This window comes from Lepidochelys kempii, chromosome 1 (genome assembly GCF_965140285.1).
Source record: "Lepidochelys kempii isolate rLepKem1 chromosome 1, rLepKem1.hap1, whole genome shotgun sequence".
Classification (NCBI taxonomy): Eukaryota; Metazoa; Chordata; order Testudines; family Cheloniidae; genus Lepidochelys; species Lepidochelys kempii.
In genome coordinates this window covers 208,977,203-209,003,636 of record NC_136380.1, presented here as the reverse complement: position 1 = coordinate 209,003,636, position 26,434 = coordinate 208,977,203, and the positions used below count along the sequence as shown (strand labels likewise).

The window sequence follows — 26,434 nt, the reverse complement described above, 5'->3', positions numbered from 1 at the left end:
TGGTATAAGCTAAATTGAAAAAAGACACTCAGTGTGGAATAAGAGTGTCTACATGGGGAGTTATGCAGGTATAACTATAGGGGTATAATTATGCTGGTAAATTTCCCCATGTAGACAAGCCTTGAGATGATTCTGGTCAGCATGATAGGCTGCAGTCACAGCACACCAGCAGCCTAACAGTTATCTAGTTGTTTGTAGGCATCACAGCAAAGGAGAGTTTTAAGGAGGGTTTTGAGTGTGGATAATGAGGTAGCTTTACGGAAGCTTATGGGGGTACTCCCCATGCATGAGGGATGGAATGAGAGTTCTAGTTCAAAAATTTAACAAGTGGATGATGAAGACTGGCATCATTAGCCAGTTGGAGGTGGGAGCTGACTTCTCAGTAGCATATTGAGAGATAGTAGGTGTGGTGGGGCTAGGTGCGAAGGGACTGGGAAGGGACTTGAAAGAGAAGACAAGTAGCTTTTGTTTGATGTTATGATGGCAGGCAAAAAAAGGGGTGACATGGTCAAAGTGACAAGACCGGAAGCTTATCTTTGGAGCAATGTTTGAATGGCTATGAGCAGGGCAAGAATGCATTTATCGAAGTCAGAGAAGAGGACACTGCAGTTGTCAAACATGAGTATTGCCAATTCACACAAATTTGGCCCCTGTGCATCTAGTGTCATGATGATGTGGAAACCTGCAGCCTCCGTGTGATGTTTGAGATACAATGCTCTCTAGAGTAGTGGATGGTGTAGTGAATTATACACACAGCGTGCCTGAGATCCACTGGCTAGTATTAACATTTCTGTGCCTTTCATAAGCCCTTATTATGGGCCATGGCCTCATGGGCCATGGCCTCATACCCCAGGGTATCACTATGAGTCACATATTTCATAGATAAGATAATTAGTAGTTTGTAGAAAGTTACATCAAGCAGAGCTAGGAAGAGAACCCAGGGCTCTAACATAACAGAGCTGAGTCGCCTACCTTGCCACACCATCTCTCAAAACAGCCATCAGATTATGTGCTTGTGTAACCCACTAACAGGGGCTCTGTGCCATCCTCTAGCAGGTAGTCCACATATGCTGGTTTTAAAGTCTGTTACTGTGGGCATGCTATGTGAGCTCATTCTCTAGGTTAAGCAGTAGAGATTCATCCAGATATTCCTGGTTAGGTCCTAACTGATAATCTGAATAGGGATGTTGGTACATTTGGCTATGTTGCCTGTAACTACTAGACCACAATCTGTTCCCAGACCCAGGAATAGAAACCAAAAATCTTCCATTGTTGTCTCACAAATACTTGTCTAACCCACTGCAGTGTGAGTGTTGTGTTTCCTTGCATTGGCTGGTCTGCATAGAGGGTATCAGCCTGCTTTCCACCTGCTGCTCTTACCCATGAGGTATTCCTATATCTGAGGAGGTCTAGGCTGTGGATCTAAAGATATGTATACAGATTCGTGTAGGGGTCCTGCAGTAATTGTTAGAATCATTTTATATTGTAAAACATTGTATTTAGAGGTAAATTTGTATGTTGTGCTAATTGTTTTACTGTTGCATTTTTATTATTTGTATTTGGTTAATGGGAGCTGTCCCTTTTAAGGATAGGCAGTGGCAGATTTAGAGTGTTTGAGATTGTGAGCTCTGTATGGGAGATGTTCTCTATATTACATCCAGAGCCTGGAAGCCCATACCTGTGAAAGCTCCAAAAAGGTCAGAACTTGATTTAATCAGTTTCTTTACAGAAACCAATTCTCCTTCTCTAAGGGGTTGTTAGCATTTATAGGGATTGGATGCCGCATGGCAGTGCTTATCAGCTCAGAGTCTATTGCAAATAGGTGACAGTCTGAATCCTGCCCTGCTCAGCACAGATTGCCAGCTGTTCACATCTAATGGATGGTTGGTGGCCCCTATTTGAGATGGGTCTCAGTTCTAGGTCCCACATCACAGACTGACCACTGTGCCTTGCATTAGAGTGTCGTCTCTTCAGGGCAATGACCGTCTCTGACTGGGTGTTTGTTCTGAGTCTAGCCTGATGGCCCCCTGATCCCAGGCAGATGCTCTAGTTAGAGCTCCTGCAGCAGGGGCCAGAATTGCCATACCCACTAGAAATGTGTGGGAACTGGCATCAATGCAGTTGTTACCCACACACTGGGGATGAGCAGGAGGAATTAATAAATCAGCAGACAGACCAAAAAGTGATTAAAACTTTTTTTAAAAAAATCAGGATTTTCAGGACAATCACATGATTTTCTAGGGTCTGATCCAGGAGGTTTGAACTTTGGGTTGGTGGTACTATTGCATTTAACCCAGCTCTGTGACCCTGTTGTTTTTCTCCATCCACCATTGCGGACGGTTCTTATCACTCTTTGTGACTTAGAAGTGATTTTTCTAAGGATACGTCGTCTAGCTTCAGTTCAAACTAACCTCAGAGTTATGAACTACCTCAGGAATGGAGGTTGTTTGTAGCTCTGAAATGTTCGTAACTCTGAACAAAATGTTAGGGTGGTTCTTTCAAAAGTTTACAACTGAATATTGACTTAATGCAGTTTTCAAACTTTACTATGCAGAAGAAAAATGCTTCTTTCCCTTTATTTATTTTAGTAGTTTGCATTTAACACAGTATTGTACTGTGCTTGCTTTTTGTGTGTGTGTGTGTGTGTGTCTGGTGCTGCCTGATTGCATACTTCCGGTTCAATCAGTATAGCTCAATTGACCTGAGCCAATTTATACCATCTGGTATAAGATCTGGTCCAGTAAAAGTCCAGGGACTGAAGAGACTGAAGTATGCAAGTTATGTCAAATCCAGGCAGGAGTATTTTAGTTCTGAAGATGAGTTTCAACATATTGACTCTCAGCCTGGCAATATTTTCTCACAAGTCCTCATGGGCCAATCTGCAACAGGCCCTCCATGGGGGCAGTGTGGAGTCACACTACCTGAGAGGAGGTCCAGGAGTGATCTATCTCAAGAGGTCTAATCTCTCCCTGAGCTTCCTGGCATACATGGGGACTGCACAAACTCCACCTTCCCTAAGGAGGGTGATGCAGCCAGCTCCCACGGGTATACCCATGCAGCTCTACTGTGTGGTGTGGATAAAAAGTGGGGCCATAGCCTTGTCTCTCCCCAGTTGGGGTGATTTGCGACCATGGGACATTAGGCGCAAGCCATCCCTGTGCTCTCCTCAGTACTGGCACCGCTATTGTGCTACGTCGTTGTGTGAGGGAAAATAAGGAAGTGGTGGCGAAAGCTCTTTTCTCCCCTACTCCTCCATGCAAGGATCAGTGGCACTTTCACCTTTGGGGGGGGGGGGAGCGTGAACTTGGGCTGGAATAGCTCCTAATGCAGTTTTGGTGCATAATGGGGTTTCAAATTCTGATTTGTAGAAGTTTCATGGCGAGAGAGGAGGCTGAAAAAACTACAAACAAAGCAATCCCATAGCTCAGTGGTCCCCACCGCGGTGCCGTGGCGCCCGCCGGGGCATTTTTGTGAGGCCGCAGGACACTGCACCGCTGAAATGCTGCCACAGTCTTCTGGGAATAGCAATACACTATTCCCACTCAAAGGTTGGGGACCACTGCCAGAGCTCAATGGCAGGAGCAGCTGCCTCATGGCATTGCCTGGCATACGCTCTCCCTTTTCCATGTTCAGCTGACAGTATAATGTAATATAATTTGTTTAGGTGCATGGCATAATGGGAGCAACATGATCCTGTAGGGAGAGGAGGAGCACAGTGCACCCTGTTATGTGGAAGAAGAAAATGCTTTGTTTTCCCAGGACTGAGAGGAATGTTGTCATATTCCTTCCTGGGGGAGGGGAGCAGCATGTTTACAGCATGTTGCCCCCTGGGGGAAATGGAGTGCTGTGCTACCTTTTGTCTGCAGGGGAGGGGAGTCCTGCATGGCACTTTGTTGTGCTGAGCAATGCAGTGGTATGGTGTGTGGGGAAGGAAGGTGGGCGGTGCATTGCATGTTGTCACTTGCAATAGTGGAGCGCTGCATGGTGCATTGACCATGTAACTCTTTTGCACGCATATCTGCTCCAAGAGCTTGTCTTCACTTCAATTTCTGACCTCAGAATAGCGAATGTTTTTGCAAAGGCAAGTCTGGCAAGTTGATACCCGTTTGTTCAAAGTTACAAGTGTTCGTAGGTTACTCTAGGCCAGGGGTCATCAGTTATTTTTTGGCCAACGTATAGTCAATGTTCAGACTCCAGAGAAAATAATTTAAAAAATAACAATAATTATAATAATAAGTAAATAAAAAAGATTTCACGGTCTGTTCAAAAGTGTCTGGTGTTCTGGATTTGGCCTGCAGTCCACCTATTGGCTACCCTTGCTCTAGGCTGATTCCTTGTGTCTTGGCCTTTACAGTGGTATTAACTACTTTGAGTAAATTGGCGATCAGTTAACTTGAGGTAAAAAAATCTCTGCTGAAGACAAGCCCTAACCACCGGACTCAGGGATATTCTGATGGGGGTCTTTCTCACTCTCCTGTTTAATCTGTTCCACTTTGAATAAATAATTAAATGTTAAGTGAGCCAGAGTGAGTCTGGCTCTGTAGCCCAGTGGTTGGGACACTCATGTGAGAGGTGGGAAACTCCAGTTCAGGTCCCTTCTCACAGGTGGGGGTGGCAGGGCAGGAGTTGAAGCAGGGTTTCCCACATAGTAACATAAGCACTGGGCTAAAGGTAGGAAGGGAGACCATCTACTCCCTCAGATGTTTTGTGTGGAGTTGCTGGGCGTGCTCTGAGCATGCCTGCTGGAGCAGGCTCTGCAAATGAAATAAGTGGGGAAATGCGCGTCTTCCTCCGGTTTGTGGATTGCGCTGGGTTTTAGGTGTGAGCTAGGCATCTGGAGCCTGCTTGAGGCAGCTGTGTGCATGCCCAGAGGCAGAAACGTAGGCACCTAGGGGACTTTTACAGAAAAAAATTGGGTGACAAGTGAGTTTAGGCACCTACAGGGCTTGGTAGCAGCTAAACAATGATTTTTGTGGCTCACAGTGGTGCCTAAATCTGGGTTTTAGGCACCTAAGTCTCTTTGTAGATCTGGGCCTTAGGCTTTCACTGCCCCAGATCCCCATCTGTCAAATGGGGATACCAGCACTGTCCTGGGGTAATAGCACTGTCTTACTTCAGAGGGGTGCTGTAAGGGTAACACATTACAGATTGTGAGCCCCCCACATTACTATGTAGGTACCCGAGATTAATCTTCATTTAAAAAATTTATTTATCAACACATTTCATGTTAACGAGTATTTTCAATTAAATGCCATAACTTTGTGTGGTGGTGGTGAGATGGGAATGGAGGGTAATGCATGGCAGTGGGATGGATTAATGTTATAGTGAAGTTTATGGGGCTGTTTTAGTAGAATTTGGTTCCTTTGGGCCACAGACTACACATAGCTCTTGCTAAAGGGACTGTCTTCTGGGTAAATATTACAGCCTTTAGGAGTAAAAGAAGCCCGTGCCTGTAAACCCTTCACACAGCCCTAGCCTCCCTCCTCTCTCAGCCCATCCGCACTTTTACTTAACCTCTGCTTTCTTCTTGCTTTCCTCCCTTCTCTTCCCTTCCTTCTCTTTGCCCCCCCCCCGTCCCTCCCCATCCCCCAGTCTTCCACAATAAGCTTCCCTGAAAAGCAATCCAGCTGCTTCTCAGACCCTGCTGAGCTCTGCAGATGGGCTGAGAGGGGGAGTAACAGATTCCCTTTGAAGCATCACTGTGGAAGTTCACAATGGGACTTCGAAGGGAAATTACTGCCTCCCCCTGCAGCCTGGCTGTGGGGCTCAGCTGCCCTACAGAAATGGCTGGGATGCGTTTCACTTCAAACTGACTGACTGACTGTACAAGAGGAAATGGAAGGGTAGCAGGAGGGTAGTTAGAGGGAAAGTGGAAAGACAGGGAGAAAAGAGAGGCACTGACATTTTGAACCTGTTTTTTGACCACTGTGAGGTAAGGGCTGGCCGCTTTTCTATCAGATCAGTACAGACCTCTGGCCAGTTTACACTATTAGAAAGGAAGGACTGAAATGGCTTTTGAGTTACAAATTGTAGCTGACAGGATAGCTGGGATAATGGAGGATGGGAAGAGGAAGAAGAGGTCCAAATATCCAGTTTCAAGAGCTAAGTTAATTACTATTAGATTGAGCATGCCTCCTTACTTTATTCCAAGTCCCAGTAAGGGGTGCCTTAGTTGGCTATTGGTGCACTTGGCCTTTGGCCCCATTCCTCACAACAACCCTGGGATATGCACCAGTACTTGACTATATTTTGCCTTCCTGCTGTTTTGTCAGGCATTCTGATTGTCTAGAAAGATTAATCTGCTACAGTGCCTGGGATGGATGAGGTGGAACATCTGTGTATCCACAAATTGTATATTTCCTGTACTAAATCATCACTGGCACAGGTAGTGCTGTTACATGACCTGATCCAAAATCCACGGATGTCAATGGGAATCTTTCTGTCCGTGGGCTCTGGATCAGACCCATAGTCAATACATTGTACTTTGCAGCAAGCTGGATCTAAACTCTGTGACATGGCTTCCTGATTTCTTTGGCAGACAGGAAATTTTTGTGGCACCTTCCCTTAAATTAAAAAGTGGAGATTTTTATTTATTTAAATATAAAAATTAATAATTCAGTGAGTGCAGTAGCCACTGAGAGAATGAGTTTAATATTACATTCCATTTATTTTACGCTCTTATATTTTCAATTTTCATTATGCCACAGATTTTTGTAGAAATAAGTTGTAAATTTTTAACTGTGAGAGTAATTAACCACTGGAACAATTTACTAAGGATTGTGGTGTATTCTCCACCACTGACAATTTTAAAATCAAGATTGGATGTTTTTCTAAAATATCTGCTCTAAAATATTATTTTGGGGAAGTTATGTGGCCTGTGTTATACAGGAGGTGAGACCAGATTATCACAGTGGTCCCTCCTGGCCTTGGAATCTATGAATCATAGAATTTGTCAATGAGTAAGCTGTAGGTTTTGGCAGCTGAGTAGAGGGGAAATGGGGGTTTTGACACCTAGGAAAATATGGAAGGCATTTAGGGGTCGTGGGATAAATATATGATCTGTGCCTGCTAAAATGATCAACAGTGAAGTGGTTAACTATGTTGCCACTGAAATTGTCATCTTTAGATTGCAGAGTTGCCTCCCTGCTGAGATAAGTGGGGCAATTCATATCTCTCAGAACTAATGTTTCAGGCTGTCTGTAGTCTCAGGAAGTCAACATTACATTGGTTTTCTCAGTTCACATTCTGAAGGTTTTTTTGCAACTTAAAACCTAGATACTAAAGCAGAAACTCATGGTGAGGGAGATTCCTCACCAGTATCTGTGGCAAGAAATCATGGAATAATTGGCTCCTTTGCTATAGTTAAGACTGAAATAGATTCATAGATTCATAGATATTAAGGTCAGAAGGGACCATTATGATCATCTAGTCTGATCTCCTGCACAACGCAGGCCACAGAATCTCACCCACCCACTCCTGAAATAAACCTCTCACCTATGTCTGAGCTATTGAAGTCCTCAAATCGTGGTTTAAAGACTTCAAAGAGCAGAGAATCCTCCAGCAAGTGACACGTGCCCCATGCTACAGAGGAAGGTGAAAAACCCCCAGGGCCTCTTCCAATCTGCCCTGGAGGAAAATTCCTTCCCAACCCCAAATATGGCGATCAGCTAACCCCTGAGCACATGGGCAAGATTCACCAGCCAGATACTACAGAAAATTCTTTCCCGGGTAACTCAGATCCCAACCCATCTAACATCCCATCACAGGCCATTAGGCCTATTTACCATGAATATTTAAAGATCAATTAATTGCCAAAATCATGTTATCCCATCATACCATAAATATAGAGTTCCTGTTATAACCCTGTTTTCAGATACTCATATGATTCCTACATGTTTACCTTTTTATCTGAAAACTATCATGCTTGGTCTCTATCCCAAAAGGAATTCTTTTGAAATGTTTGAACGTTATTATGTCTTTGAGTTATGATACAATGGAACAAAACCACTTTTCCTATTGCCATAAATAAAATGACTTTTTTGGCAGGGTGAAGAGGGTGCAAAACCAGCTAAATTGGAACATTGAAGTCTGTCACGGGCATAGTTCTCCATGTGGAGCACATGCTTTTCAAAGTTTAAAAAAATGGGTTGTGAAATAGCCTAGTTATGAATGTTTGAAAGTGGACAGCTGTGCATGTATGTAGAAAATGTATGTCCCTGTGTGTGACATAGCTTGGATCCTAAAAGTGCCTATGCCACTCCCTCCTCCCCCGTAAATCAATAGCATGTAATACACTGACTTCAACAGCTATGGGATTAGGTCCTTAATAATGTGCCACTTTCATAACTTTAACACTGCCAGATTGATTGGCTATGTACAAGCTACAGTTTAGGTTGGTATAAGTTATGTCGCTCAGGGGTGTGAGTAAGCCCCTCCCCTGAGCGACGTAAGTTACACCAACCTAAACGCCACTGTGGACAGCGCTATGTCGGCAGGAGAGCTTCCACCACTGCTCACGGGGGCTGGTGTAATTAAGTCGACGGGAGAGCGCTCTCCCTTCGGTTTAGAACTTGCGCACTAGCCGTGGTGCAGCGGTGCAGCAGCATTGGTGCGGCTGTGCCGTGGTAAGCTGTGTAGTGTCGTCAGACCCACTGTTTTCAGACGTACCTTGTAATTTAAGGTTTGGTGAGATCTACAAAATGAGATGGTTTGATATTTCTGATGTCAGTAATTTGGGATTTATGCGAATGCAAACTTTCTGAATTAAGCACTTTTGAGAATATGCCAGATTTAAAGATTCATAACTTCTAAAATTAGGACACTTCTTTTCTTAACACATACATACCTTGATGTTTAGCATTGGATGACAGCCATAAAATAAAAACTGTTTTTTGAAGTTTCTAGCATCTATAGATGTGAAGCTATGCAAGCACAAACTTTCTGAATCAATTTCTAATGCTATAGGACTTGGACATTTAGGCCTGATTCTCCATTTAGATGCACCATTTTTATGCCAGTATCGCTCTGCTGGCACAGAGCTGGCATAACAAAGTGGAAAATCAGTCTATATAGCACAGAGGGGGTGTATACAGCCTGTATATAGTATGTACATGAGACTGCAGCTATGGCTGAAGAGGAATGTACAAAGTCTGATCACCTGTGGGTAATTGTGACTAGATATAGAGGTAGTGTGTCAGGGCAGAATAGAACATAGGTGTTTGAATGGATTTCTTTGTGTGTGACACTGAATATCAGGACAAGAACAAAGATTTCTTTTGATGAAGGGAAAAGGTTTGGGACCTCTTCAGTGCCTGTGTGATTGGAATGTGCGAGTCTATAAATATGAAAGGAACTTGCAGGTTCATTTTCTTCAGCTTGTGATTGCCAGGATGTTTGAAAATGTGTGTATGAATGTGCGTGCTCCTCCAGTTTGACTAGTAATGTATACAGATAGGGGACAACTGTATGTGCGTTTATCTTTGGGCCAAATCTTCAGCTGGTGTGAGTCAGGGTAGCTCAGTCAAAGTCAACAAAATTACACCAGCTGAGGATCTGGCTGATGGAATCTATGCGTGATTGCTTGTGGGTGTACGGCTGTCTGGGATCATGACTGGCACACTGTGTAAGGATGCTGCTTTGGAAACTTGAACCAAAAATAGCTTGTAATGCAAGAGAGAGAAAGCCAAGCCACAAATAACCATGAGGTTTTCTGTTAAAGAAAAAGAAAATGCTCACTAAGACTGGTTCACCTCTCTGTTACATTAGCTTTGTGATGGTGTTACTCCATTGAAATCTACAAGGGGCTCTGGGTGCTTAGAACTTTGGAAAACCAGACCACTTATTTCACTGTTTAAATATGCATTTAGGAGCCTACCTTTAAGCACACATTTTTTAAAAAGTCTTGGCCTTAGCATCCATCTTTAGTGCTTATACTCTTCAAATATCTATATATGGTTATCTTGTGCACCTGTGCATCACTATACATATATAGTTCTTCTAAAATCTTTTCCCATAAATCAATCCATCTAGCTCTTTAAGTATTTTTTCCTCCAGTTTGAACTCCTTCCAGGTTTCTCCTACATCTTTCGGCTACTGAAGTGCTCCAGCTGAACACAATATTCCAGCTCCCCTCTCTCCAGGCCTAACTAGAGAAGGACAGTTCCTACTATAGGCTAGTGTGAATTAACAATCTGCTCTGAGCATGGGGTAATGTGTTGTTGTTGCTGTCCTGGAGTAATCCAGGAGGTAGGTTGTGACATACGGAGTCAAGCACTCCTTTCCGGCTCTCTGCTGCTCAGGGGAGGGAATAAATAGGTATAGACTCAGTGCAGTATATGTCTGTCGAGGTGCTGGCTCAGCTACGCTGCCTGGCATGTAGGGAGCAGGGATGAAGCCAAGGAGCGACCTATTCCTACCTCTCCACCCACTTAAAGGGGAACATAGTGGCTCTACAGAGCCTGTTTCCCCTCCTGCACCATGAGTGAAGGTAGTCAGCTCAAGGTAGCAAGGGGGCTTGGCTTCCTACACCCTATAGGAGGGCTGCCTTACTGGTCTGGCTTCAGATTAGCCGCTGCCTCTGTTTCCGCTCAATTCCAGGGACCCGTCACTTGCCCACACACACCTAACTTTCCCAGGAACGAGTCTCTGCCACACCAAGAGTCTTTCAGGTCCTTCTTCCAGGGCAGTGTTTGGTTAATTCAAACAAAACAAAGTAAGACAAATTCACAATCAGTGCAGGCTGCCAGTTCAGCCTTCCTTCTCTCCCTTCTCTCTTCTCCCTTCTCTCTCTCTTTGCTCCACCCATTTGATGATGATTCTCCATTTACAATTACACGTTGAGACCTATCAGTTAGCCATCTTTTAATCTATGTAATGTGTGCCTTGTTAATTTGATATCTTGCTAGTTTTTTGATCAAATGTTGTGCTTTACCAAGTCAAATGCCTTACAGAAGTCTGTCTATTACATCAACACTATTATGTTTATCAATCAAACTTGTAATTTCATAAAATAATGAAATTGAGTTAGATTAACAGGATCTGTTTTCCATAAGCTCCCATTCATTAACATTAATTACATTACCCTCCTTTAATTCTTTATTAAATGAATCCCGTGTGAACTGCTTCATTTTCTGCCTTGGGTCAATGTCAACCTCACAGGCTTATTATTATCCAGGTCATCCTGTTCACTCTTTTTTAATATTGATTCAACATTAGCTTTCTTCCTGTCTTCTGGAACTTCTCCAGTCTTCCAAGACCTATTCAAAATCAGCATTAATGTCCTCAATCAGCTCTTTTAAAACTCTTGGATGTAAGTTATCCAGACATGCTGATATAAAACTTTCTCACTTTATTAGCTGCTGTTTCACAGCCTCATGAGTTACTATTGGAATGTAAAGAGTATCATCATTGTCATATAATATGATTACATCATCTTGCTTTTCCTCAAATATAGAACAGAAATATTTATTGAACACTTCTGCCTTTTCTGCATTATTGACAATTCTACCATTTCCATCTAGTAATTGACCAGTACCATGTTAGGTTTCTTTTTTTTCTTAAAATATACTTTTAAAAACTCTTTTATTGTCCTTAACTCTACTGGACATATGCTTTTCCTTTTATCGTTTTGTTTCCTTTGTCAATTTTTTTACAATTCCTAGCTTGTGATTTATATTCATTACTATCCCCTTTAGTTTGTGACACTGTTCTGTCTCACACAGTAATGCAGGCTTTGTTTCAAATAAAGTTTTGTGTGGTCCTTGGGGGCTAGAAGTTAAAAAGGAAATCTCTATTTCATACAAAGTTTTCTGGTCAGCTGTCTCATTCAACCATAGATACCTTATTATATGGCCAGACACTAGTAGTACAAATGATCCAGTTTGGATACAAGGCATTAATCTATACAAGTCTCTGAAGAAAGCAATAAATTTGCCACTCAGGAAAAAATACCTGAGGATGGTTATAGACAGTTCAATTAAAATTTCTGCTCACTATGCAAAAAAGAGGTTAAAAAACAAACAAAAAGTTAAATTGCATAAGGAAATGGTATAGAAAATACTAATGAAAATATAATTCCATTACATATATCAATGGTACACACTCATCTTGAATGTTGAGTACAGTTCCAGGAACCCAATTTTTTTAAAATGAAGGGCGTTCAGAGACAGATGATAAAAATAATTCGAGGAATGGAAGAGCTTCCATCTGAAGAAAGACTTAAAGGACTGGTAATGGAGGTGAGAGAAATTCAGAATTTCCATCCCATGGGAAATTCTGACATTTCCACATGTTTGCATCCCAAATCTGGATGAAAAGTTGAAATTTTGAAAATTTCCACAGAGTGGAAATAAAAAAAAAACCAACCAGTTCAGAAATGCCAAATTAAACATATTGCAATTTTGAGAGAAATGAAATATTTTGACATTCTGAAATTGAAACATTTTGTTTTGGTTTGTTGAACTGACCTGCATTGTTTTTGTTACCAGTTATTAAACTGCATTTCCCATTGTGGCACGTTGCCTAAGAGGAGTTGTAGTTCAGGAGCCTGAGTCAGGCTCCCTGGCCAGACTATATCTCCCATGATGCACCATGTGGCTTAGTCAGAAGATAGCACTGCATTATGGGATCCAAGTGCACAGGGAGAAATGGGAGTCCAAAATACAATTTCCATAAGGCAGTGTGCTGATAGAGAAATGCAGTTTAATATTTTGCTGAACTTATCTGAAACTAAAATTTTGGGATCAGTTCATCAAAACAAAATATTCCAATTCAGGTTGAATCAACCCAAAACAAAATATTTCATTTCAGCTTTCCTGACAAAAAAATTGAATTTTGGGGGGAAAATTTCTCACCCAAACTTTTGATTTTTGTGGAAACATTTTTTTTTCAGAAAATCATTCAAATGGAAAATTTCAAGCCAGGTCTTATTGGGATTGGTGAATTTATCCCATAGAAAAGGGATATGGTAGAGGTATCTAAAATAATAAAGAATACTGAGAAGGGAACAGTTGCTTATATTAATGTATTCTCATAATACAAAAACAAGAGGACATTCAAATTGAACTAAAAGGAACATTTAAACACATTTAAAAGTGAAAAAAGGAAATACTTTTTTCCCCCATTGTGTAATTACATTGTGGAACTCACTGGCACATGATGTCTTCGAGGCCAAGAGCTTAGCAGGACTCAAGAAAGGATTAGACATTCTTCGTTATAGTGACTGACTCCCTAATACTTCTGGGTCATAGCCACAGCAAAAAGTGATGGTATAGGGAGACATATGTAATGCCCCTTGTTTGGAGTTCATAAATCACCACATTTCTGTGAACTGGGATTCATAAACATTTAAAATGACAATCTTTGATTTGTTTGAGTTGAATTGTTTGATGGACTGTAGGTTCAGTTTGGCTATGGCTAATTTTGAGAACTTTAATCTCAGGGAGAGTATCACACATTTCTAGCATTATTCCTATGGGCAGTTTGTGGCAGTGAGATGATAGTTTTTCCTTTCTTCACCAATTTTTGTTTTTGCTGGTAGAGATAAGTGCAAGCTGAAGAATCCAGAAACAAACTGCCACAGAGGCTGTGATTAGGAAGGGTCAGCCATAAAGCTTGGACGTGGTTTAAAACTGCACACTTTGCAGTTAGTGAGATCCAAAATTTTGGTTCAGACCAAACTCTAAATGTTTGTGGTGTGATTTTATCTATAATCGTCCTATGTAAGAGCGACACCATAGGATGTATCCACCTGCCTCACCTTTTTCACCTTTTTTTTTTTTTAGTTTTCCTTACCTTTCAGGTGTGTTCCCACTCTTTAATTTTTACATAGACTCTTGGACGTTGGTAGAACAACTTCTTTGTAGTCTGTACAGCTGAGTATCCTGGTCAGGTTAAAGAGATCACTAATTGCATACCCTCCTCCTCTTTTATTTATGGGCCACTTTCTCTATGGTACTTTTTATATTTGTAAAAACCCATAGCCTCTCTTTTGCTCTGCATTTGGTGGTGGATGTTGCCCTTTTCTTTTTTTGTGCAGCGTTAACTGATTTGTTATATTCTTGTCTGGTTCCCTCCTCCTTTTCCATTTCAGGTACAGGCTTTTTTAACCTCAGATATTTGAACAGTCTCTTTATAAGTCAATTTGGTAATTTCTTGTCCTTCAGAGTCAGTGGAGCAATGCCAATTTACACAAGCTGCGAATATGTCTCAGTGACTGTTAAGATTCTCCTGATTTCTTCCATTCTGGAAGTTTAGTTGCACTTTGCTCACTAGTGGTCCATCCATTGAGATACTGAATATCCTCAGCCCCATTTTCTTCAGTGGAAGTTGAGGGTGCTCAGCAGCTGGAAGGATTGAAATATTTTAAATCACCAGGATTAGTTGCCCTGCAAACCAATACTGAGGGCAGTTGTGGAGCACCAGGATATGCCGATAAAGGAGACTATAAAAGAGAGCAAGATACATAAATCCAGAGATGATAGTGTTGATATAATAGGCTCTTGTTTAACATCAGATTAATGGAATGGACGAATTTCTTGACTGTGACAGATAATCTTGGGTAAGGTCCAGACTGACTGGTTCGTGGGACTAAACCCTGCAAATAAATTCTGTTCTGAAACTTCACATACAACAGTCCTGGTCCCCTGCTTCACACATGCGTAATGTGCTTTGCAAGAAAGATTCCAATGGCTAGGTTTTCAAAAGAGCTCAGCATTCAGTAGCTCCCATTCTCAACTGGAGCAGCTCTAAATGGGAGCTGAGCTCTCTTGAAAATCTGGCCCCAAACTGTAATCTTCAAAATGTAAAAGCTTTCTTTACCTCCACACTGCTAGGTGGGACCTCAACACTGTTGAAGAAGAGGACTGATTGGGAGATAAAGAGCCACTTTAAAGTTTTAAGAACAGGAGTACTTGTGGCACCTTAGAGACTAACAAATTTATTAGAGCATAAGCTTTCGTGGGCTACAGCCCTCTTCATCGGATGCATAGAATGGAACATATAATAAGAAGATATGTATATACATACAGAGAAGGTGGACGTTGCCATACAAACTGTAAGAGGCTAATTAATTAAGTTTTAGACTGTGAATATATACCCATATTCCTGGATGAAGCAAGAGTTAGCTTTCTGAGACAAACATATAGGGCCAAATACACTGGTAAACATCATCTGCTTGGCACTGCTCTACCAATTCAGAGGAGCAGTAAATCCAATTCAACTTGTGGATTAAAATAGGTGTACAGCAACTTTGCATTGCTGGAGCAGTGCCAAGCAGATGAAGCATACCAGTGAAACAGGCACATATTTTTAACTTCGATCGGACCCATGTTCCTTTACTGAGTCTTGTGTGGAATAAACCAAGGAGGAAGTAATGGAGCCTGGCAATAAGCAGTCCAGTGGATGTGAGACCCACATTTTGAACTAGAGTGACTGTTGTTTACTTTTTGTGTTTTCACTTTTAGATTCTCTTATTAATATTTCTGATGTGGCTATATGTAACCACTCAATTTGTCAAACATTCTAGGGCATATTTTCAGTCTTCTTTTTCTATTATTGATTAACATAGCAATGAGTTTTAGAGCATTTCAGTATCCCTACTGATGGGTATAGCCCTCATTAAGCACACTTCTAAAACTTATTGAAGGATAAAAAGGATATCCTTGTGGTTAAGACACTGGACCAAGGCTCATGAGCTCTGGATTGAAATCCTGACTCTGTCATAGATTTCATGGGTGACTTTGGGCAAGCTATTTAATCTGCCTGTGCTTCAGTCCCCATCTGTAAAATGGGATGATAATAATACTTACCTTTCTCCCACTTTTTGTCTGTCTCCTCTATTGAGCTTGTAAAGTCTGTCCCTATGGACCTAATTCTCATTTATGTTGAGATCTGCTCTGGCTGTGTAAAAGGTCTTAAAGTGGAAGGAAATTATTTTAAGGCCCCTTTCTGCTGCCAGAGTGTGTAAAGGGGCATTCGTAAATGAAAACCAGACCCTGTGTGTCTTTACATTGGCTAGCACAATAGGCCCAATATTATCTGGGGGCTGTAGGTGCTAGTGTAGTACATATAATACATATTAATAATAATGAATGTATTACAATTGGGACTGCACGCTTTTTATAATGTACCTCAAGTTTGAGAGAGCACAGTTAATACATTAGAATGAATGAATGAAAAATAGTTTTTCTGGTAAGACACTCTGGTACACCATGACAGACTGCTGTAGAATTATCTTCCAGCTGTATTTTATGTTTATGTGGCATTTGGCTACTGTGAAGGATACTTAGGGGGAGATCTATGTGGTTGAGCTGCCACTATGTGGTTGCTATATCCTCCAAGCACTTAGCCTTCCTAGGTGTGTGACCTTTTGTACTTATGACCCCAATAACAAGGTCCTTTTATGCATGTCTGTTATATGTGATTGACTTTGTGGAGGCCCCTTGTGCTGACATTAGTTAATATGAAAGTGAGAGATCTAGAGAGAACCACAGGCTCTGTCTGTGTTCAGCAGCCTGAATAAGGAATTCCCTTTATAGTCATTTCAGCTGTGTTCTGTCTCTACCACAAGGGACACTATATGACTATATGTGATCTCACCCAAGTTTGCCATGTCTACGTTTTGCGTGATCTATTTAGAGCATAGATTCTTATTGTTAGCAAATGTACTTTAAGAAGAGTAATGGCCACCTGTTGTACAAAATGTTCACAAAGCTTGCAAACAGAAATAAGCTGTGCAAATAAATAACTAAAACCTAACAGCTGCCACATTCTGGCCCAGAGAAACCGTCATTGCAGTGGAGTGGGAAGGAATCCACACCATGTATATATAAATACACAAACAGAGAGAGAGAGAGAGTGTGTGTTAAGGGTTGTAAAGTGTTCCTGGAGAAGTGGCATTATACACATGTAAGGTTTTTCTCTTTATTTTTAATATTGTGTAGTTTAGTATCTTGGGTTCTTTACAGTAAGGCATTTTTGAAGCCTAATATAATGAGTAATGCCTCCAAAATAGGTGACCAATAGGAGACCCCATTAGGAGATCTTAAGACAGTCATTGTGGACCAGTTCTGCCCTGAGTTACAGAAGTGCAACTCCCAAAACAAAGATTTATAGATTCATAGAGTTTAAAGTCCAGCAGGGGCCATTAGGTCATCCAGTCTGACCTCCTGTATATCATAATCCATTACACATCACCCACTTACCCCTATACTGAGCCCAGTAACTTGTGTTGTGGCTAAAGCATGTCTTCCAGAAAGACATCCAGTCTTAATCTGAAGACATCAAGAGATGGAAAATCCACCACTTCCCTTTGGAGTTTGTTCCAAGGGTTAATCGCTCTCACTGTTAAAATGTATGGCTAATTTCTTATTTATATTTATCTGGTTTCAGCTGCCATCCCTTGGGTCTTATATGCCTTTTTCCCACTAGATGAAAGAGCCCTTTAGTTCATTGTATTTTCTGCCCTTGAAGGTACTTACACTCTGTAATCAAGTCACCTATCAATCTTCTTTTTGATAAGCTAAACAGACTGAGCTCTGTAAGTCTCTCACTATAAGACATTTTCTCCATTCCATGAACCATTTTTGTGACTCTTTCCTACACCCTCTCCAACTTTTTCCAACATTCTTTTTAAAACATGGACATTAGTACTAGACACAGTATTCCAGAACTGGTCTCACCAATGCCATGTACAGAGGTAAAATCACCTCCCCTACTCCTACACACTACTCCCTTGTTTATGCTTGGGTACTTGAGAGTAATGCATTTCTTGAGTGCACGAGTTGCACTACTTGAATGCAAGATTTACCTTATATGACCACGGGTCATTTTTCTTAATGCTTGACTATAAGGCCCAATATTTCCATTGTATTCCAAGTACAAATAAAGCCCTGCTGAAAAACAATGTGTAGAATTAGTGAAAAAAGTCAGCACCTTTCATAGCTCTGATATGGCTTCATCTTCAGCACTGGGTTGCTGTGTGGTCACAAGTTGGCTGTTATGGAAAGGTAGGTTGTCTGTGTGGGGGACATTGGGCAACTGGGTTATAGAAAGCACTTGAAGATAGTAGGCTGTTGTGGTTGTATAAAGTGAGACTCCAGGGCAAGTAGGGATATGCGGCTATGCTGCAGAAAGCAGGTCAGGGATGCTGCCCTGTTGTGCACCACATAATGCAGATGGTGGCATTGTGTTGTTGGGCTGTGGAAAGAGGGGATCACTGTTTGTCAGAGAGTGGAGCTGGATGGCAGGAGAGAGATCACTAGATCATTACCTGTTAGGTTCACTCCCTCTGGGGCACCTGGCATTGTCCACTGTCGGCAGACAGGATACAGGGCTAGATGGCCCTTTGGTCTGACCCAGTATGACCATTCTTATGGGCTTATGTTCTTATGTTATGTTAAATTCTGCTCTTGCTTATGCCTATGGAAGGGATTGGAATATCAATAGATTTGCACAGTGAAACTGGGGCAGAATTTAGCCCTGGGTGGGGAAGACACTGGGCTTGTGTATAGTGGAAAATAGATAGGAGATACTGGGTTGTTGTTTCAGAAGGCAAATAGATAGACTTTAATTTTTTTAACTAAACAGTAGGGACAATGTCATATTTAACACCCATTTAAAAGTGATTTGTTACAGTAGGCATGCCCCTTAACCTCCATTAAGTGTCTATGTAACACTATTGGTCCACTAGGAGATGCTTGCCTTTGAAATGAGATGAGTTCTATGGTTGGGACGGTAGTAACATTTTTTGTTGTATAACCAGTTCATTGGCAACAGGTTCTGGTGGCTCTCAGTTTGTAGCATTTTTGGGAAATGTGCACATTATTGGGCGTCACACTGCCTCTGAGAACAGTTTCAGTTCACAGTAGTGCATACAAAGCTCTGTAGAGCCCATAGACAAAAAATGGCATATATGCTGAAAACCATGGTGAAAGCCATAAGGAAGTTCAATTTGTTTGGAGGGAACAGGAAAAGGAGATCTAAAAAGGGATTATTGGTAAAGTTAACAAAACAACAATCATAACATCAAACAAACCATAATACTTCCCTCTTGTCCTCCGGTCCCAGCCAGCCTTCCCAAGCACCAACATCCCTGAGGACTCACAAAGTGACCTCATGGTGTTGCTGATAGGCACAGGCACTGTTAACCATTCCAGGAGTTCCCTTTTCCTTCTGGCCCAATGCTAGCAGACTGCTGGATATGTGGTCAATGTGATATTCAGGGCCTTTTATGACAGTAAAAATCCATACAATAGGGTAACAGAAAGAGGAGAACTTGTTATAAACACCAAGTCCAATAGACAGAAGGTCATTGCTTCAGGTCTAGGGATGTTTATTATGCATGTAAAAAAAGCCCAGGGCATCTTCTGAACCTAACTGTCAATATTGTTGCAAGATGTTCCTCACAAACAGCACCAGCTCTTCTTATGCAGGTCAGACACAGTCTCCATCATCTGAAATGGGATGAGCTCACTGGTTCTACAGGCACTTTGTGATGTGGGGTAGCAGGTTGTGGACTCTTTATTCTCTTTTCCTTCTCTAGTCTCTCTGGGGAGAGAAGATTGCCTGGGCTGGCTGAAGGGGCAGCATGTTCCTGTGGTAGGCGGGGACTTCTCCGCACAGAAAACAGAATGTCAACATTTCCTTCCAGTTACATCACTACATATATCACAGCTGAGTTAAACAACAGAGAACAGCAGAGGGAAAGAGAATATATGAGGTACAGGCAAGAGAGAAAAGGGTTGTTTTTAGAAGACATTGGAGAATGGTGGGAGAGTCAACAACACAGGGGTATAGGAAGTTGTTCCAGTCAACAGGAGCCATAAAGAAGCTATGGGATTTTGGGAAGGGACATCCTGGATGTAGATGTTTGACTGGAGGGAGTTCCTAGAGAAAAGTCCATAAAGTCAGCTGGTGCAAGTCCATGGTGGCTGTTAGAAACAAGGAAGACAGCTCTGAACTGAGCTCGCCCTAAGTGAAAAGGATAAGGATACTATATGAAAGGATTAAAATCCTCAATTGTCTCCATTCCCACCCTTACTAATGTCAGCAATGGAAGAGCTCAGTTTTGATGTGTCCTTTCTGAGGGACTATATCCTGTCCTGGAAGGAAGAGAGACTCCACCTAATAGGTCTGTAACCACTAAGAACCAAATGTACTTAGCAAATAGTATGAATTCCCACCCCCCACCCCATCAGTGCTGTGTATGGAAGCAGGTAGCCAGCCTTCATATGATACCAATCACTATAGTGTTCCATCCTTCACAGGGAGTCACTTGCCTGTTTGTCCTGCACCTCCTCTGAATCTCAGATTAGGCACTTGGTGTTTTATATGAAGCAGTTCTTCCAGGGGACTCTGGCGGGGCCTTTCCCTGGGGGAGATAGAAGAAGTCATATGACTTCTCTCATCTGGAAGCCCGTTTGTTAGTATCTCAGTCAGCAGCAGTAACTGGTGCCTGCCATTGCTCACCACTGAGCATGTCCACAAACTTTTCTGCATCAGGAACCACTCCTTCCATAGCCAGAATCATAGGGCTTGATTCTCCCCACAGTTGCACTGGTGTAAACCAGAAGTAAATCTGTTGAATTCAAAGAGAAGAGAACCAAGCCCAGAAGATCAAAGTGTCAGAAGTGACTCAGGCGGTGTTGCTGCTATATTCCATTACAAACAAGTAGATGGGCCAAAATGATGTATGCTACGGCCAGCCACTGGTCTCTGCAATGAGTAACCCTATAGGGGCTGGAGGCAGCAGGTTCTTTCTGTTAGGACATAAAACTAAAAAGAGCAGGACAAGCTGGCCATTCCTCTTTATGTATGATGACATTTTCAGACTCACTTGGGGACAACAAAGTCCCTGATCCTCAGTATCCCAGTGCGTATCGAAGATAGCATGTTATGGTTTTGGAGTACTGCAGGATGCAGAGTAGGAAATCAATCACAGGAGCTGCCTTTGAGGTGCTGAATACCCGCAACTGATTTGGAATTCATTAGGACTGGAATGAACTCTGGATCTCAAAGGAGGTGCTCAGCACTTCCCCGGATCAATCTTTTTTTAAGGCTGACTCCAGATTGGAGGACTTGGCTCAGCAAAAATGAAGGAAAATGCTAAGTAAGTCCCAATGCTTACAGAACAAAGAACTGGCAATGCCAGTGAGTCCTCCTCACCCATCTCCCAAATTGAAAAACAAAACAAAACAAAAGAGTAATTTTCTGAACAATAGCATTTGCTGTTCTGAAGTCTAATATAGGGATAATCGCAGATCATGCTTCAGGGCACAAAAAAGTGATAGTCGTAGGGGTAAGGAAGGATTTGATTTTCCCATGTGTCACATTGCACAGTTGGTCAGATATTGACACATAAGATATTGGCCACTGCTGAAGGCCTAATGGACTAACAGTTTGCACCTGGACAGTGAATTATAATAAAAGGATCTGATTCTTTTTTCACTTACATCATTGTCAAACAGGAGTAATTCTACTGGAGTTACTGGAGTTACATCAATGTAAAACGGGAGAGAGGCGGATCAGGCCCAAGATCTGTAGATCTCGGTAGCACACAGTTCCAGTCAATTCACTGAAATGCTGTTGACTCTAAGGCATCTGCTTAAAGCCAGAGATTGTCCAATGAGAAATCTCAGGGATGACTTATACTGAAAATTGCTCAGAGTGAGGTTCAGAGCCAGGTTCACTCAGGATTGTTACAGAAGCAAAAGATTTGTGAATTACACCTTATTCTGTAAATTCATCAGCTAATATGAGCTAAGCAGTTTGTGCCCATGTTATTACTTTTAGGAGGTTTCCAAGAACACTTATGTGCTTCAGGAAGTGGTGTTGGGTGGTTCAGTAGGTGGCACGTTTCTCTCTGAGTCTTTACTGAACCAGTGCTTTTTGCCTTCAGGTGTACTCTGCTGCTGATGGTATGTCTTTCAGACAAACTGTCCTGAGACTCTGACCACTTGTGATTATTAAAGATTCCACCACACTTTTTGCAATGGAAGAGATGCTAGCCCTGGTGCTAGCCCTCCCTATATGACCACTTTGGGCAGTATTTCCTGTCTTAAACAGTATGTAATATTCCTGTACACAATTAAACAGATGTCTTATTCTCCCATGGACATGGCTGCATTTGAGTGATTGGTGAGGTCATCCCTGGATATAGTTTGTATATCAATTTTTTAAATTTGCAAAGCTCCTTGGAATCCTTTTCTCTGAAAGTCTCTGTGTATGCTTGTTATTTATCAATTGCACTTGATTATTTAATATTAATATTAGTAAGTAATTTGCCATAAAACCAACTTGTAAGGCAATCTCCATTTAAAAAATGTTATGAATTTCTTTTGATGTAAAAATGGTGTGAATACTGGTGCAAGGAATCACCACTGTTAAACATAACTTTAATTTACCCCAGTAGTCTCGTACTATACTGATTATTGTGCTTTTGCTTGTTAGTACAAAAGTTATTTTCAGTATAGACATCTGGCTCAACATGCCAGCTTTTCTTTTGGTTGATCTCAGTCCCAGCTCTCTTCTTTAGCTAGCCCCCTTTATCCCCTTCCTTCTCCACAAAGAGAAGGGGATAAAGGGGGTCTCTTGAAATCCTTTATGCCATTTGCTTCAATTGCTTTCCCCTGATTCCATATGTTTACCATCCTTCCTCCTTGTCCTTTGGTAGCCTATAGCATTTTCCTCACCAAAAGCGGCATGGTTGTTTTCCCAGGAAATGTCATTGTTCCAAAAATTATATTATAGGAACATGGGTGCCAGGTTTGTATAATTTTTGTTGGTGCCCAGAACGGGTCCAAGTAGAGCCGTCCTGTCCATTGAACAGACTGGGGCAACTGCCCCGGGCCCCGCGCTTTGCAGGGATCCGCGCTTCTGGGGGACGCAGGGTCCAGGGTGGCCTGGGGATTTAGCAGGGGGGCTGGTGCTGGCAGCAGTGAGTGACCCAGCCCCAGCCCACCCCATTCTGCTCCACCCTCCCGCTCCCGGCTTTGCTTGGGGGAGGGTGTGGAAACCAGAAAGAGGCGGGGCGGGGGCTTGAGGGAAGGGGTGGAATGGGGGAGAGGTGGGGTTGGAGCAGGGGTGGGAAGAGGTGGGGTGGGAGAAGGAGTGGAGTGGGGATGGGGCGGGGGTAGAGCAGGGGCAGGAAGAAGTGGGGCAGAGCTGCTGCCAGCGCCAGGTCCCCCCCTAACCCCCAGACTGCTCTGGACCTTGCGTCCCCCTGAAGTGCAGGGCCGCCCAAAGCGTAGGGCCCGGGATGGTAGCCCCGGTCCGTCCTATGGATCTGAACATATAAGCCTCGACACTGGTGGAACCGGGCCCACGTTCCTGAATTATTGGTAGAGCACGGGCACCACGGGCCCATATAACTAGCCGCCTATGTATAGGAACAAATAAAATACATTTCCAAAGTGGTGCTGCCAAAAAACAAAAACAAAAACCCCTTCATTATTTTTGATGACAAGGGTATTAAAAGGAAAAAAGTACTTTGTTTAAAAATAGCTAACTCTGCAATAGTAGTGTGGGATGATGTGCAATTAAATGGCATGTAGTTTTCCAGTGAGCCCATCTAACTGTTGGTTGAATTATTTTTTTCCTTTCTATTTTTAATCTATACATTGTGCTTCATTCTTGGCATCATGGTGATGTTTTATATTTTATGTTATGGGCAATTTTATTCAGCTGTTTCTAAAACTTTACTAAAATGCTAGATGTCATGTTGGAAACAGAGATCCAGAAATCAGGTCATAAATCAGAACAATAAAAGGCCATTGCACCATCTCCAGAGGTTCTCACTGTTGTTTCTTTTCCTTCCTTCCCCCACCGGTGCAGCAGAACTGAAGTGTCTTACGTGGTGTATTTACTTTTCAGATTCAGAGCAGAGCACTGGGTCAGACACAGAGGTGTTGACTGAAAGAACATCCTGCTCATTTGGCTCCCACTCTGACCTCACATCTGGTGGCTCAGGTCCCCAACCTCCTCCTCCATCATCCATGGAGGAGATCCAGGTAGAGCTGCAGTGTGCTGACCTCTGGAAAAGATTCCATGACATTGGGACAGAGATGATCATCACTAAAGCAGGCAGGTAAGATACTCCTGGCTTCTTGCCCAGTAAAAACAAACAGAAAGAGGATACAATTTTTAATATGGTTATGGATGGGTTTTAAACTAATTTTCTTTCTTTAAAGGAGAATGAATATATGAATGAATTAGAAGAAGCAAACAGTTGTGGAAGTTATATAGCTGTACCTCCTTGTGCTGTGATCTTGTCAGATCTCACAGGTTAAACAGGGCTGAGCCAGGTTACTGTTGAGAAAGGAGACCTCTAAAGGAAATTCGTGCACTGCAAGATCAAGATATGGTTGATGCTGGTCTTCTTTCTGAGGAAATACTGAAAAAATGGCCATAGTGCTGTCTTTCAGATGAGGTATACAGTTGAAACCTGTGCCATTCATATTCTTTAAAGATCCCATAACACCCCAGGAGGTTAGCTCTGTTAATCCCAATTCTAGTGGAATTAACTCAGGTTTGTTCCAATCTAACATCTTCCTTCAGCTCCAGCTGGGTACATTCTTGACGTCCTCTGCTAACAGGTACATACATAGGATTTCTCACAGCTGTCATCTTCCACCCCAGAAGTAGCTGCATTTCAGTTGGGAGTATGGAGGAACCAGGAGTAATTTGGGATTTTTTTTTAAAAAGGCAGTTCATACTGTCACACCATCAGCCATAACTGAAGACATTTTCACTCACTGAAATAGTTAAAATTTTATATTAGCCAAAAATGAAAGCTGAGATTAGCTTTAACATTTCTAGAGTTCTCAGATTTGAAGAGGGGAGGGAGAATTCCAACTCTATGTGCATTAATTTAATGCTGTATGTTTCAAACTATTGGTGTTTTAATTCCAATTAAGTGTGTTAAAAACAAATCAGCACCATGGACAGAGAAATGATAAAAGATGAGTGAGCCAGTTTGGCTAAAATATGAACTGCTCTGCCTCTTTTTCAAAAACGCAAATAGAACCTTTCTGAAGGTTTGAGGAAAATGATTAAAATATTTCTTAGTCTGGTCCTTTTAGGCTATTCTTGTGGGATGTTCACCATTGTTTTGTGGCTCCAGGAGGATCAGATAGCTTGGGAAAAGTTTGGAAATATCCATCCTCTGAAAACTTATCAGAACCAAACTGCCTTTTGGGACCTCTTGAGGCTCTCTCATCACTAACTTGAGGTCCCCTCATCATTAGAGGATCATCAATACTCTTTGTGTTGTCATTCTTTCAGACTGCAGTACATGCCCTCCTATCACAAATAGAAGAGGAGGGGTGACAGGAATAACTTAATAATAATACTTGCTCTTATATAATATTTTCCATCTATAGATCTCAAACCTTGCAGTGGCTGGGATTATGGCACAATTTCCTTCTGCAGTTGTTTGCAGGAGTCACCTAACTAGCATGTACAAGAGAAAGGTATTTGTGAGCTGAAATCTCTTTTGGGATTCATCAAATGTCCTGAAGTTCCCAGCTTGAGAAAATTTGGAAGATGAATTGCAGTTCCTTAATCTCCTACAATTTAAATTAAGACCCATTCCCACTGAGCTTGAGAAACAAGAGTGGGTAATGGCTTTGGGACCAAGGGGCTAACATCCTGTTTTGTTCCTCAGGTTTGTGCATACTGGGATCCATACTTAGAATGAGTGATTACTATGAGGAGATGTCAGCTCTGTGTGTCTCCACTGCCATTGTCAGGCGTGTCCCATGGGAATTTCTGATATTGCAATATTTATTTTTATTCCAAATGTGGATAAAAGTTGAAATACTGAAATTTTACGTGGACTGAAAAGTTCCACCAAATTTTGATGGCAGAATGTTGTGTGGCAGTTTTGAATGAAACAAAACATGTAGATATTCCCCCAACTGAAATGTTTCATTTCTGACTGTTAAACTGCCTCATGCCCCCCCCCTCTTTTCTATGGACAAGAAGCTGCATGGCTGGACTACACTTCCCAAGATATGCCTGCAGTCATGTGCTTTCCATGAGGCAACGAGGGGGTCAGTCAGAGGGATACTGCATTGCATCATGGGAGATGTAGTCCAGCCAGGGATCCCAGCCCACAGGAGACTCTGGGGGGCATGAGGCACCTGAACTAAAACTCCCAGAATACAATGTGACAGCATAGAAAGCTACAGTTTAATGAAACAAAATATTTTGGGTCAGCTCAACAAACTGAAATATTTAGATTTGGGTCAAACTCATCCAAAACAAAATATTTCATTTTTGCATTCCTCCAAAAATTTTGGAAAATTTAATTTGTGCAGAAACTGCATTTTCTACTAAAAGATATTTCTGATGAAAATTTTCAGCCAAAAACTTTTGGCTGAAAACAGACTCTTGCGATTTGGAATTGTGAAAACATTTTGTTTTGAGATTTTTTTAT

At 42.0% G+C, this 26,434-nt stretch overlaps 1 protein-coding gene across 1 annotated transcript in view; it reads left to right on the top strand.

The window, feature by feature from the left end:
- TBX15 (T-box transcription factor 15) overlaps window positions 1-26,434 on the top strand; it is a 135,210-nt gene that overhangs the window by 61,411 nt on the left and 47,365 nt on the right. Inside the window, exon 2 of the mRNA XM_073329070.2 lies at window positions 23,869-24,082. Within this exon, the coding sequence (XP_073185171.1) occupies window positions 23,869-24,082 (214 nt within the window). The remainder of the gene's footprint in view (window positions 1-23,868; window positions 24,083-26,434) is intronic.